The sequence below is a fragment of the Gambusia affinis genome, linkage group LG12 (assembly GCF_019740435.1).
Source record: "Gambusia affinis linkage group LG12, SWU_Gaff_1.0, whole genome shotgun sequence".
Lineage (NCBI taxonomy): Eukaryota > Metazoa > Chordata > Actinopteri > Cyprinodontiformes > Poeciliidae > Gambusia > Gambusia affinis.
In genome coordinates, this window is record NC_057879.1 from 10,764,171 (window position 1) to 10,779,898 (window position 15,728).

General features: G+C 38.7%; 1 protein-coding gene across 6 annotated transcripts in view; it reads right to left on the reverse strand.

Moving 5' to 3' along the window:
* The window catches only part of epha4b (eph receptor A4b), a 104,013-nt gene that overhangs the window by 80,201 nt on the left and 8,084 nt on the right, over positions 1-15,728 (reverse strand). For 4 of the 6 annotated variants that reach the window (XR_006372343.1, XM_044134202.1, XM_044134203.1 and 1 more), the window contains exon 2: positions 4,036-4,100. Coding sequence is in view for 5 of the 6 variants with exons in the window: in XM_044134202.1 (XP_043990137.1) it covers positions 4,036-4,100 (65 nt within the window). In the remaining variant the exon portion in view is untranslated. Of the gene's footprint in view, positions 1-4,035; positions 4,101-4,216; positions 4,305-4,525; positions 4,758-15,728 lie in introns of those variants that run through there. The other 2 variants (XM_044134205.1, XM_044134206.1) reach the window with 2 other exon arrangements.

A 15,728-nucleotide genomic window follows, 5' to 3' on the forward strand; every position in this document is an offset into this window, starting at 1 on the left:
ACATAATTGGCCTACAAGCCTTGGCTTAACAGAATGAGGAGTTTGGGAAAAACAGACATAGAGCCTGGGAAGGGAAAAAAAAAAGGCTGAGGAGCCTCTTGGGGAGTTGAGAGGCTGTGGGGGCTCCTCTTTTCAAACATCATTAGGGCGTCTCTGTTTTATGTCTCTTGCGAGGAACAACCCCCGCCAAACGGTGACAGAAGTGGGTCGCTCTGCTTAGTCTCGGCCATATCCGGCCCTACGCGACCTGGATTAACGGTGACCTGTGAGGGTCAAGTGTCCTTTTGGGCTAATTCAGGTAGACACTGGTCACATATTAGTGGGAATTGGCTCTCACTGGGAATAATCCTCAGGATTATGGTTCAAAGGTCAACTAGATAATCCTCTGATATGAAACACAGAAGCTTCTCACATCCCTGGCACCTCTTCTATCATTTTGTATCTCTCTCTCCGTAAGCAAACCTGGAGGCCATTTATTTTCGTTTACAGTACCTTAGGGAAGTTTTCAAACTTTTTTAACTATTTCACATTAAGTCACACCACAACAACTAACTTCACTGTGTATTTTTTGTTGGGGACTCCATGTGATAGACTAAGGCAAAGTAGTGCATAAACATAAAGTGAAAAAGCTATATGGCTTTTAAGTTATACTAAGAAAAGAAAACAGTGCAAGCCCAACCTGTGTCAAGATGGACTGGTATCTTTTGAGAACAGCAACTTTCCCAAAGGTTGCTGTTTTAAATTTGTAAAAATATAAAAATATAAAATATAAATTTAATTTAAGTATGTACTTTGACTGAGCTGCAAAGTGGTGCAGTTGGTAGAGCTGTTGCCTTGCAGCAAGAAGGTCCTGGGTTCGATTCCCGGCCGGGGATCTTTCTGCATGGAGTTTGCATGTTCTCCCTGTGCATGCGTGGGTTCTCTCCGGGTTCTCCGGCTTCCTCCCACAGTCCAAAAACATGACTGTCAGGTTAATTGGTTTCTCTAAATTCTCCCTAGGTGTGAGTGTGTGTGTGAATGGTTGTTTGTCTTGTATGTCTTTGTGTTGCCCTGCGACAGACTGGCGACCTGTCCAGGGTGAACCCCGCCTCTCGCCCGGGACGCAGCTGGAGATAGACACCAGCAACCCTCCCGACCCCATTAGGGAAGAAGGGTGTTCAGATAATGGATGGATGGATGTACTTTGACTGGGCCATTCTAACAAATTAAAGTCTATACTCCGGCCTCTAAAGCTGTGAATCGTCTGTCATGAAGCCGTCTGGTTGTGAAACATCTCTGGTATTGAGCTTGAATCAGAAACAAGTCATGCAGTCTTTCCTCTATTATGCAGAATAAGTATAAAGTTGACCTCGTACAGGTTGATGTGAGTCAAGTAATGGACAATTTTTGAAGTTGCATAATGTGTGCTGGGCTTAACAAGTCTTACAAGTCAGTACATAAAAAAAACACATTAAACTATGTAACTCACACTGTTTACACACAGTACTAATACACATTATCATAATAAAAACACATTCAGTAAAAATTAATCTAAAAGGAAAATCTTTTTCCACATGCTTGTTGTATCCCCTACATGGCCTGAAGAATACTTTAAGCAAGAATTAAAGTCCTGTCAATTTAGGTGTAAAGTAAATTTACAAGTCCTACAAGTACTGTAGTTCCCTCTCATCATCTTCTTGGCTTCAAGGAGTTGGCTTATTTGTGCCAAAACGATTGTTTTAGGGTGAATAATGAGGATTCAAGATGGATTTCTGCAACTAGACTCATAAATTACAAACCCTGTAGCCAATACATATCTGTTCTTGTTTCGTTGTTTTGTTTTGTTTTTTCCAGTCTAGCTTTAGTTTAGCAACTCAGGGAAGATGTTAATGGCTCATCTCTATGGGATAAAAGTGGACAAAGGCGTGCATGCACCCATAAAGGCACAAAACAGCAAACGATAACAGACACAGGAATCCTTTTAGCACAGCAGACCAGACTGCAAGACAGCAGGAATGTGTGCAGATGTTCCCATAACCTGGTTAACTATTAAAATCTTCATAAACGGTTCCTGACTCACTTGAGGTCGGTTCTACAAAGTATTCTGATGTCTAAATGGCTCAATTGCAGTTTTTGGCACAGAGATGCAACAACTTGGATTCTTCAGGGGGATGTTTGGGAGAAAATAATGGTCTTGGATAAATGAAAGTTATCCTAGGTTTCCCAGTCATCTAAACATAGCTTTGATCATTTATCTGTCAGTTTAGTCATTACATTTGGAAATCTAATTTTGCATTGTGCTTTATTCTGGTATGTAGATTCGGCTCCATAGTTCTCTGTGTGTTTTATCTGGTTTCTTTGGTTCAACTTCAGTTACTCACTTTCCTTCACAGCTGCACCCAGATTCTAATCAACCACCTGCTCCTTGTCCAGTAATCAAGTCTCCAGTTTAAATATCCCTCCGCTGGTCAGCTCATCTTGTTGCCTCTATCATGTCTTCTGATCCCTGTGGCCATTTTGTGTGTTTCTCTTGACTTGATTCTTTTAAAGTGTTTTTTTGTTGTTGTTTTTTTTAAACATGTGTCCTCTCTCCAGTTGGGTCCTGCTTTTCATGGCAGCTTAATTTTTGGGAAATCAGGAGTAAGCTTTAAAAACTAAGTTTATCAGAATGCATCATGTAAAAATGTTTAAAGAGAAGGTTAAAAAAAAATACTTTGACAAAGGTATTTTAATAAAGTAACACACCACAGCAGTTCTAATCAAAGTGAAGCTTGTCATGTAAGTAGCTATGTAGATGCTGTCAGCATGTGAATTTGACTGTACAAATCAGCTGTTGTGAATCAGCTTTAGAAAGTGAGTCCTTTAAAACTGTAGCCCAGAATCTGAGGGAAGAAATGCTGTCCTTGTTGTGCCTACAGTTCACGAAAAAAAAGCTCGTCAAACTGTTTAATAGAACTTGGACAAAAGGGCACTGAAAAAAATCTCCACCACTTCTATTGTTTGTGTTGAAGTATTTTTGTTAGTGGGAAATCTAAACATGAATTTTACTCTTCAGAGTTTGTTTTGGGGGAAACATTTCCGCAGTGAAAATTCCATTCCTAAATAAGAAATTGACCCTAAATGTTGACAACAAACTCAGAATTAAGTCAGTTATTTTTCAAAGTAGTTTGGAAACTACCTCCACACTCACCTGAATCTAATACATATTCTAAACTAAACCGAACCACTTATGCCTATCGAAGCAGAGTCCCAATCAGCTTTGATAGGGACTCTGAATGAAAGCACACACAAACATCCACAATATGGCCCAACAAATAGAGTATTCCACTGAGGAGAACTTTACACACTTGATTGCTTGGGAAAACAACATTGCTTGGCTTTTGTTCACTTTAGTCGTTTCTCAGCTGCACAAAACCATGAAACCGCATGTGGCATCCTGCAATTTAACACACCGATGCTGAATGGGTAAGTGAAGGATGAGAGGAAATGAAATTAATTCTGAGCCATTCAGCAAGCTACAGTGACGTACAGATCTCAGGCTATTGAATGTGCCCTTATGCTTTTCCCGCTGCGTTCTTACTCTTTTCCTCTCCTCTTGTCATTTTCTGAGTCATGGTGACTGCACTCTAGGCTCCCCTGGTTCCTGTACCTGGAAAAGGCCAGTTATGCAACAATCCCCTCCCCACCACTCTTCCCCTTGCATGTTGCACTTGAGCACCAGAAATCTGTACACACCATCCTTCCTTATGTAAGAATATTTACACCCTTACAGTGATCCCAAAAGTTACAGCACCACCAGGAATTGATGCTTCAATGTGAATGCATTTTCAGCACAGCAGAAATAATCCGTAAATCCCCCCCCCACCACTCAAATTTAGCATCAGGTGCCTAAGATCCCTTTGCTTTTTGAAATACTCCCCAGTTGAACTGCTAACGTCATGCCTGTTTCCCAAGAAGGAGAGCGCAACCTGCTTGATTTAATCAGTCATACTTTTGGTGGCAGCTCCAGCATAAAAATAGTTTGCGTGTGTGTGTGTGTGCAGAGCAGATACTCACCCCTTCATTAGGGTAAGCCTCCCAGCCAAGGTCGGCCAGTGCCGACATGGAGTCTAATAAAGTAACTGCAACAACAAAAGGGGGGGAAGAAGCAAAAACATTAGTCATTAATGTTCAAGAAGAAAAACAAGTAGATATTTTGAGTTTCTTTCAAACATTATGTTCAACTAAAAACAGCCACCTAAATGTTTTCATGAGTCACGCAATGCGTCGTGTTGCTTGTGAGTGTTTTAACGCTGGAATCACTATCAGTTTTTGTTTGTAATTTTAACTTCAGTCTAGGACAAAGCAGCACAAAAACAAAACCCTGTTTTCACTTAAAAAGGTAATGTCATATCTTAGAGCCTGAAAAGATGCAAATCTTCAAAGTGTAAAACATTAATAAATCACAAATTGACTTTCAATTATTTTTCAAAGCATATTACGGTAATTATTTTAAAATGCATTTTCTGAGAGTCTTTGGAGTCGAGCATTTCTACAAAATTACTACCATGTATTGATGATCCCTATGGATATGAAAATACTCAAATTAGTAGCTTCAAGAGGGTGAGCAACCCTATGAAGGCCAGATCCACAGGAGCTAGCATCCAGATTAGTACAGCAGTTGTTTGTGAGCATAAAGTTTAGCATGTAAAAAAAAAAAGAAAAGAAAAAGCACTAATTGCCACAGACATTACTACTTATTTTTCCTTTGTCAGCACATAATGTCTGCCAAGTGTCCTTTCAAATCAACATTCACTGACTCCAAAACTTCCTTTTTCTTGCTGGTAAGATAATTAGGAGCAGCTGTGACTGTTTTCATTCTTCAACGAGTCAAATGAAGGAGAAAGCAGACGACTGCTTTCTAATTCTCAGTCTATTGGCTTCACTCTTAACTTCTACATGTGTAGCATTAACTTGATGCGACTTTTAGGGCCAAAGTAGATCTTGTTACACCTTAACTAGTTTAGCTAGTATTACATACGGTGGCTTTAGAATAACATTTCAATGAGAAGTGAAACCTTCACATGCAAAATCTGACATGATTTTGTGTATAAAGGTGAGATTTTCTGCTGCATCTATTCACCCTTGCAGCAAGGCTTCTTAAGGTTCTATTCCTACCACAAGTTTCCATTGTGTTATATATTAATAAAGCCCTGAGCTACCTTGTACTCCTTTTCTTCCATATTTCTCACTTTTAGACAGAAAAAAATGAAACTCATAAGCAGCAAGACCAAGCACAAATAAAACAAGTTTTAAAATAAAGATGTATTCCTGTGAACACAGCATTTTCTATCAACGCAAATTAACAAACAAAATAGTTTTTCAAGGCAAAGTAAATCATTTAACTTGCGTAGAAACTTTTTTCATTTAAAATTCATTTTGAACACAGTTAAATCCTCTAAGTAGGCTCAATAGAGTAATGAATGCACAGTGTATTAGGTAAAAAAAAAAAACGAGTCAACAAAGCACCACAAAGACCCGCAGGAGGCGCAATAAAAATCTAGACAAATTGTCGAGGAAAGTTCAAGGCCAGTGCATGGGACTAGTTATTACCCGTTTAGGTGAGGGGATTTATTCAGGACTCACTCAGGTCCTAATCAGCACCTCTGACCATCAATATTTAATCAGCATCCATCTGCAGAGACCGCTGCGTCTCTTCCTTCAGTTTTCCTCTGTCAAACACAACGTGTCTTCATCCAGGTTACATGTTCTCTATTAAAAATCTTAAGGTTAATACCTTCAGTCCCCAGAACACTGATCAAATTTGTGAGCAAAGATTTAGCGCAGTTTAAAGTAGTAAACATTTAAAAGTAGAAATTTTTTTTATGAGAAGCAATAATCTAAATGCATTACACTTTTGCAAATGTGACTAAGTGCTCTTTGAGAATTAAAAGTGCCTGTACTGCTGATGTATGTAACTAAATTGCTTTTTTTGTTTTTTTTTTTTTTGCTACCTTCTGTCCCTCTCTGCTTCTGGTTTCCATGCTGTTCATCAGGCAGCCTTTTATTTTTCATCTCAACACCCCATGACAGCAGGGTGGGCTGCCATGCTGTGGAGATGTAAGCGTATGTGAATTTTGTGCGTGTGATCACCTAGTCTTTCTGCTTGTGTCTGTGTGCGCTCGCACATCGCAGTCAAGCAATATAATTTTACGCATTGTATAATGAAGCAGACAGAGACGCTGCCCAGCGGAGCTGAGCTGATAGATTAAATGAAAGGGATGAGACCGACAGAGCAGAGGAGAGGTGCTGTGCGGCGAAAGGTCAGAGTAGACCTCCAGCCTGTGCGTGTATTTAGAGCAGCTAAAGACTCTTTAGAGTGTTTTCCTAGAGTTCCAGGGCTTTAGAGTCCCATGCTGAAACAGGACATAATAGTGTAATCATATATGATTTTAAGAGAGTGGTGAGCTACATACTCCCCAGTATAATCATCTATCAGAGATGGACAGAAAAGAGATAAAGGCTTGTCAGTGTGGTGTGATAATGCTGTTTTAATGCTTTCACAGATTACAGCATTCTTGAAACGAAGAATGTTAACACTAGGTAGTTTAACACTACCATTTTTTTTTTCCTTAATTTTCCTTGTTGCAGCCAAATGCATCTTGTTGTTCTGATGTAAAACAGGATATGATGTATCACATTACGTTAAAAAAATAGTTGTAGACTAAATGTGTCGGGTCTACTTACATGAACTAGAGTCTTTGTTTTGACAAGTGTTTTGATAAGCAGTGGAGCCGGTTTAAATCTTTCATTCATCAACTCTCTGCAGTTGTCTGGCTCTGCTGGTAAATATGCTGTTCTCTTCGACATTTGGGCTGGTTAAAATAAACAAACGTATCATTTTCTCATGTCTCCATTCACTGTGTCGGGTCAAACGGTGCAAATCATACGAAATACTTTACATGCTTAATTGGCAACAAAGTTAATTTACAAAAACTGCTGGAAGGCAGCTACCTGGACTTTAGAGAACCGAACTGGCCTGCTTTCCTTTCCCATGAATCAAAGCATTTTGTCTTAGAAGATGGTGCTCCAGCTAAATTATGCAGCACAGATGGACACTTAGAAAAGAACTATGCATTCACACTTACAGACCCATTTAATTCTTCAAAATGAGAACATTTCTAAAGACAACCACTCACTGGTACTAACTTGCTGTTCCAAATCTGATGAGTCTTTGGCAACATGACGTCTCCAAGCTAAAGCATAATTAAAAAAAAACTTGACTGGGTGTTGAGCTGGTTTAAATCCACAAAGTGATTTTATACATATTGTAGTTCAGTGTAGTTTAACACTTGCTACAACAACCATTTAGTTTATAGCTTAAATCTTCTGTGTAGCAGTATGTTGTGCTTCCTCACACAAATTTATTTATTGATCATACAAGAAACATTCACCTCTTCCCAAAGCATGTTGTTAATGTTTAACTTTAACATATTACAGATTTGTTTTAATACACCAACAGGGGTAGCATCACCTTCTCAATTCTTTGGCTAGTCGATATTTTGCTCTGCACCGACTTTTTACAGTTCGTGTAGACGAGTTGCAATCACGTGACAAAACAGATTTTTCCAGGATGAAAAATGAGGAACTAGGTGGTGTAAACTACAAGACAGGAACCGCAAACGCTACCGAAATATTGTGCTGCAAGCTATATGTGCTCGATAAACTGGCAGCTTTACATTCTTATAAAAACACTGACAAGATTTGCAAACAGCAGCAGATGGATGCACTCAATTTAACTAATCACATGTGACTAGTTTTAATCCTTGGTGCCGTGGTTCAAAACGACCACATACTCGACCATGACCAGTCGATGTTTGAGAAAAAAAGTCAGACTTGACTTTGTGCAACTTTTTGTTCCATGGTGGCAGAAGTTAATATTCTGGTTTTTGCTCTTTTCATACAGCATAATAGACTCAAGTGTCTATAATGTCTTTAATGTTTGCTGTAAATAGATAATAAAACCTGAAAGTTGCTTTGAAGGCGTCTCTCCTGCACTTTAATGATGTCACAGGGACTAGTGGAAGTCAACTTGACCTGTTGGCCTTGACTTACAATATGAAGACATGCGACCCCTACTCACCATACTGGTTTGTGGAAATAATAAACAAACTTTTTGGTAATAAAATCCAGATAATCTGCACTCTTGAGCAAAGTGCAAAGCTTCCAAAAAGAGCTTAGAGCCACTAGCTAATCTAAAGTGCTACTAATGTCGTTACATATTCAAAAGCCATTTTGCAGCCTTTGCGAAACTGCAGCCTACATAAAGCTACACATAAACACTTTTTCTCCACTCTTCACCCTTATTGTCAATAGCACTTATTAGTTGCAATCAATGACAGGACTCATCAATAATGTATAACCTATGGTTTCCAGTCTGCTGACACAGCCAGTACGCAAATAGCCTGTGTGTGTGTCCTGTATGCGTGTGTGTGTTCAAAAGATGAGAGAAGAATGTAAAGCCTGTATTGTGTTTAAGTTTGACAATCACAAATCTAGCTGTCTGTTGCCATGTAATCGGATTACTTCACCTTTGTTCCGTGTGTTCTATAGGGAATTGGTTTAATAGGAACTATAAACCTGGGCAGAAGAGAAAGACTAGATTGAAAATTACTAGAGATAAAACAGATATCGGAATCAAACAGTTTTCAGCAATTAGACACTCAAATCTATTTTTTTTCTCTCTTTTTAAAAAATATTAAGGAAGTACTACAAAGTTGCATTGTCATCTCTGACAGGGAGGTGTGAAGAAATGAAATCAGAGAAAGAACGGTGATGTAAGAAGCTATTTATGGAAAAAAATGGGCAAATGTTTACATGCTGTGAGAGGCGAGACTTTGGCGGACAATGAGCCTAAATGTCTAGTTAGCTTAGGGAGCTAAAAGGTTAGCAGCATACACATCATAAATCTGCAACAAAACTAATCCATGGTTCTCTATTAATAATCTAAAACATAATCATAATAAACATAAACATAATAAAACTCACTCTAAGACATGCTTTGTGAAATCAAATTCCCAGCTTGAATAGCAGCCAAATACGACTTATTACATAATAATACGCTGCAGCTTCTTTCAAACGCTGCGGCTGTGAGATGGCATCAGAGTAAAAATGTGAGTCATGGACAAACATTACCTTCTCTTTCCCAGGCTCTTACCAGTGGAACTAAACGCTCAGCTCCGTGGATATACACATGTGACCTGATTACTGCGAAGGCTGTTTGGTTACAGAGAGACAAGCTGTCTCATCGATTTTCAGCATCAAACTGTGAGGTTTACATTCTGGAAGTGAAAGATGAGGAGAAGGTGGGGGTGGACGGTGTGAACCTTTGTATCACCAATTCCTCTACAAACGACACTCTAAAATTCTGAAACCTCAACATCCAAGTGTATTTTTATTTATTTTTTGTCTCCTCATCTCCCTTTGCGTCTATTTTTTTTTTCCTCAGTGCTGTTTTTTCTCTCTGGGGTGTCTGTGTCTCCCTTGTTGTATTTTTCTTGTTCCCTCTTTCTCTCCGCTCAATGTCTCTCCGCCTCTCTCTCGTTGGACGCCATCCATGGCTTCAGCTGGGCTGCGAGAAGCTGCAATCCACACGCCAGAAATCAAACAAAGCTGCCAACAGCCCGACTGGCACACAAAAGGGCCAGGACGCTTACACACAATCAGCCACCCGCACGCACACACACACTCGCACACTCACAAAACAAGACAAACACACACTTTAAGACGATGCCAGGGCCACAAAGACAAAGACCGCTCAATAAGACCACCACACAGCCTCAGCAGTGAGGACAATAAGAGACTACATAATGAGTTCATTAGATCTTTTCAGCTTAAATCCATGACAGTTAACGTAAAACAGGTAGATGTCGGCCGCCAGGTGGCTCAATGGTGGAGTTCGATTCCCATCTCTGGACCATTTACTGCATTTCTCCCCCTTCTCTCTCTGCCCTTCTTTCTGTCCCGCTACTTATTAAGAAGGGCTGCCACAAAAACATTTGCACCAGAAAGGAAAAATGAAGAAGTGCAAGAGTTTAAAGAAGTTCCACTATGTTCGTTATGCAAAGTTCTTTTTCCTTTGATTGACTTTCTCCTTCTTTAATAAAATTAGTTTTTTTCTTCAAGAAAATGCTAATCAGAGCGCCGAGTAATCAACGTCCTGCAAGGAAAATCTCCTGCAAACAGAAAAATGTAAAAGGAAATGTAAACGAGTTGCTGATCATTCATTTTGAGATAAACTGCAACACAGTAGTGGGTGTTTTGCAAATAGCATGAGTGTAATTACTTCCATTCGTATGGAGCCTGAGATTCATATTTATGCAGGGTTTTTTTTCAAATAAGAAATAACAAAACTTGTGGATTTCACTTTCACAAGGGAGCGATATTTAAAGTTTCTCAAGTTTGTATGTTGGAAACACAAAAGTTGTGCTTTGGTAATAATTTGACAAGCAGCTGTTCAATTTCTATATAAAGTTTAAAGTTCACTGCAAATGAACACAATCCAAGACAACAAAGCTATTAACATCAAATATTTTTGCCACATTTTGCTTCTTCTATAATAATAATTATTCACTGAGTGTCAGAATCTGTTGCTATTTCCATCTTATTAAAGAATCTAGATTTCTTTTAACAAACGCTGATTCCCATATTTTATGTCCTAAACTTAACAAAACCAGTAGATTTTTTTTTTGTTGTCAAATTGGGGAAGATAGTGATATTAAGAGCTTGAAACATGCCAGATGGGCTGGTATTGTTTGTGGTGTGTATATATCCACAGACACACACGCGCACACACTGAAAATCTAATAATTAGCCAGTCACTGGAACTAACACCATGATTGGCAATAATAACACCAATTATTGTCAACCTGTGGAGCAATCTCCGGGAAGTCTTTATCGACGGACAAATCCCTTACTCAACTGTTGCTCAATGATTTGAAATCCTGATCTGATATCAGGTAATAAAACACTTCAAAATCACTTTGACTTTGTCTGCTTTCACAGAATTTAGCCACTTTATAGTTTTTGGGGTTTCTTTTCTGGATCCCAGAATTATTCTTTTATCCTATTTGCACCATTTCTGCCACCTTAAAACACAATACCAAATCTCTTCAGCACCTAAACTCTGCTGAGTAACAGCACCAGTAGACGGACAGATACACTTTTAATATCTCTGAATATTCCCACGACACACACGCAAACCTTTCCCCCTTCCTCCTCTCCAGTGAGAGTGCAGTTCAACAGGCGCTAGTGTTGTCAGGGCAACAAATGAGCGGATGGAGAGCAGGATGAAGGAGTGGGAGGACTTGAGCTCTGAACTTTACGAATAAATGGGCATCCTACCAAGACAGCTACACTTGCTGTCTTTTCATCAGACTGCTCTCCACTCATCCACAAACCACCAGAGGCTCTCAATCAGTCCTTGAGCTCTTTCACTGTGCACACTCTCATCTTTTCTTCATCTAGTCTTATTGAAGCCGGGTACCGCAGCATATCCCTCCAATCTCAAGATGACTTTTACTATATGTGACGTTCTTTTTTTTTTTTTTGTCAAAATAAACCATTTTTGACAAAGAAATTAACATTTTCAAGTAAGTTTTATAAAATCTCAGCATGTGGGAAATGTGTTACGGTTAAATAAAATGCAGAGAAAGCAGCTGCAAAAAGATCTTGGCCAGCAAAATCCTTATTATTCCATAGTCTTCATCAAGCATTTTAGGTTCCATTTTTAAAAAGATGCATTCAAGACATTTATTCTCTTCATATTTCATTAAGTGAATTCTTATATATCCAATATTTCTATTGGAATTATGAATGGCTTTTTAAGTGTGTGGGAAGTTTTCTTTTTTGCAGTAATGATGCTCTTTTCATTTCCAAACAGTTTCTTTTCCAAGAAAACAGAATCCAGATTGATTTCAGAGAAAAAAAAAATATTTGAGCCTTACTGCCTTTTGCAAACTAATTATATGTATGAATAATTTAATTGGCAAAAATTAAAGTCTAACCCTACTTCTGCTTTGATTCACCACATATCTCATAGCTACCCAACTATCTATTCTCTATGATTTTGTAAACCTCTATAAAGAAAAAGTTACATTCATTTCATTTTGGCCTGGACTAACTTAGGAAAATTAAAATCAATTATAAGAATCGTGCAGGGAAATATTACTGGATTTTACGTCTATTTGCATAACATAGCAGCTGATTCTGCTGAGGAAAATTCAATTAGGTTTTACCTCGCATCCATAAATGATGGTTTCTGAATCATAGTTGGCTGACTTACAGCATCAGAGCAGAAGATAAAAGCTCTGCTTAGACAGAATTTCACCTTTAATTTTTTCCCTGAAATAGCAAAGTTACACTTGCAAACATCTGGTTCAACAATTGGCTCTTGTTTTGAGATAAATTACTTCACACCAAACGGTAAATTACATCATGAGACTAAATAAAAAACAATTTCTTTCAGGTAAATAAAATCTAAAAAAAAAATAAAAAAATGCATTCATGTTTTTGACAACTGCTTATTGACTGTTATTAATGGGGTAAAAAAAAAAACAAATGGATGCAAACAGAGAAATATTAGCTATGAGAATATTTCAACTACATATAAAGTCAAATGAATGGGACGTGTTATATGCCTTAAAACAGTGCGAGCCAGCTAACAGGTAAAAATAGCACTAGTCAAGCTGCGTCATTTGCAATATTCTACAAAGAAGCATTCAGCACTTTCAACAAGGCATTACTCACTCAAGAGTTTAGGTTCCCTAATATTCTGAGTCATAAGATCATGGAAACCACCAAACCAATGCTGCTTTAAAGTAAATACAATCAGCACAATGTATATGCCCATAAACTCAATAATTAAGAGAGCAGTACAGTGACAGTATACACTCCATCAGTATAACATAATGAACATAAGCATTATGATTTTGTTCCAATCTCCATTTTATAAACAAAACATTCCGAAGGACAGATTTAGTGTAGTACCTCAGCACAGGTCACCAAAAACGCTCTTACGGCACAGTCCATGGCAACAGTTTTTCAAGCAATACACCGTGATTTTTGAAAATTGCTAAATCTAGACACATGCCTTTTTTTGTAGTGTGACTGACTTTAAATGATAGGCAGTAAACCAACAGAGATCACAAGCAGAGTTTAGTCAAGGATGTGACTAACTGATGGCAATCTTTTAAAAATGTTATCATCTGGAGCACATTAACTATACTTACTTTCAAAGACTCTGACAGACACCTCTCATCGAATTGCGAAAGCACATCACCAGAAAATGTACCGCCACCCAAAAGACAAAAAAAACAAAACCAAAAAAAAAACTCTTTGGGAACACAAAATAGATCTTCAGGCATTAACTCAGCTCTAAACATTATAGATCGTAATCTGACTAAACATCTGTGGGAGGCCCTGGGCCAAACCACATCCACAAAGAACTCCCTCATGCACCCACCCTGTTTATATGCTCCTGTCTTTGCTCAAATCACATTTGTTTTAACATCATGAAGTGATGTAAAAGTACTCTGGACAGCTGGCTTGAAAGAGGTAAGGCTACAGTAAAATTAACAGGGATGTGGCTGTCTAGATTTTTGCCAACCTTCAATTTATTCATTTTAGATCTGAAAAAGTGAAAACTCTGAATATTCCTCACATGAAAAGCTTGCACCATTGGAGCTCCACTGCAGCAGAAGGCATATTAGCCTGTGCTGCTGACAGCCCTAGCAGGGACTGAAAGGAGGATATTCTTACAGACAATGACAGGAGCACTGCACTAGTTTGTCGCTTGAAGAGGCTCCGGAGTATGTGGGGAAGGGAGGAATTGGGTTTTCGGTTCGCCTGTGCATGCTTGTTGAATGCTTACAATGTTGAACTCTGACACCCCGTCAGATCCAGACACTTGTTTTTTTCTTTAATAAGCTTCTTCCCTCGGTACGTCCACGACTCTTCAAGGGAGCAGAGCAACAAACGCACAAAGCAGGCACAAAGAAACCTCTAGGATTCAGAAATAAGTTGCTGTACAAACCAGAGACTCACGCAGATACTGTGGCACGCTCTGCTCAGCTGAATTAAACAGCTATTGAGAGCAGAGAGCAGAGAATAAGAGGTAAGGCAGGTAATTCAGAGCTAATGGTTTAGGAATGTCTCTAATGTCGTTTACTTCAAATGTGCATTTTTTTCTGCTCTTCTTGACCTTTTTTGTTCTCTGTCTTGAGACATTCCGCCTGACAGAAAGAGCATACACACTCACACTCACGCACACAGGCACAGAGAGCTGTCATACAGTGGTTGGTCACAGGAGGGTAAATTGGCCTGGAGTCTCTGGAGTTGGCTGTAGTGTTGGAGGCAAAGAAGAAATCACATGACGCATGAAAGTGCGCCAAGGCCGGCTTCTGTTGTGGATTCTCACATCAGTTCAAAACTTTGTGTCCTGCACCTGCATCTCTAAAGTAGAAATTATAGAAAAGTATTGGTGCTGCACATGCAGATATAACAGGTAACATTTATATTTTAAAGAGGTACCGATCAAAGGTTCGTGGATAAATAGGAAGACCTTCCGAAAACTACTTCAGCAGATTACGATTTCGCTTCAATATCTTTATTAAACATTCAAAATAATGTTTTCTACTCTTTCTGAATAGTTAATCAATGTGATATTATATATATTACAAGCAGAAGCGACTTCTCACTGCCTGTGTGCGAAAGAGCAGTCATGGAAAAATGGGGGACAAAATGATTTGGACTCTTAAATTTAAATTGTGTTGTTCTTCATAGTAAAGATTAGCATGCAATAAATATCTCCATAATATTAACAGGCAGGGCATGTGAGAGGTTTTATTGTGAAACTCCGTTTACTCAATACATTAATTGTTGATGGGCATTTTGAATCAGTCAATTGTTCCATCATTCAAACTGTTTTGTGGAGATATTTTTTCATGCAGAACATGCATGTGTAACACAATAAACAGAAATAAAACACTAAATATATACAAGTAATTAAATGCTTGCCAAAATCGTGACCAACTTACATAGAAACAAGATAATAAACATGAGTGATTATAAGGTGTTTGCTAAAACTATTAATAAATTAAATGCAAATAAATGACGTTTTAAAATCACAAAACCATTTTCATTTGGAATTAAGTGATGAAATCTAGTCTTTTCTCAAGCATTTGCCCGCAGACATACTATACCCATAACCTAAATATGAAGCTGAACGCTACGCTATCATTCACAGGCTCAGCACAAAACAAGCCTGTACAACAAACATGAGAATAACAGAAGGATGGAAAGAAGGAAGTAAACAACATTTGATTCAAGCAAAAATGTTCAGGACTAGGTGGGGAGGGAGCAAAGGAAAAAGAAAGAGAAGAGGACAAGCTTGACAGCGGTCAAGGCCCACTGATCAGTGATTGGAGTAGCAGTTAAGGGCTTGTTCAGAGAGGGGGGAGGGGTCAGCAAACGTGCTGATGGTGAAGAGGTGGGAGCCCACTTACACCCAAACCTCAGCACAGCCATCAGACACCAGAAGATGACAGAAGGGTTTCTCTGACATTAATGAACTCTGCATCCTACAGGAATCATTCAACCTTACGAACTGTCAAGACGTACACGAGCCCCCTTACTGTGGGAACTGAAGTGGTACTTTAAGTTAAAGCTAAAACGATTCACCCCGTTTAGTTCCATAAAATAGCTTTTCTTTT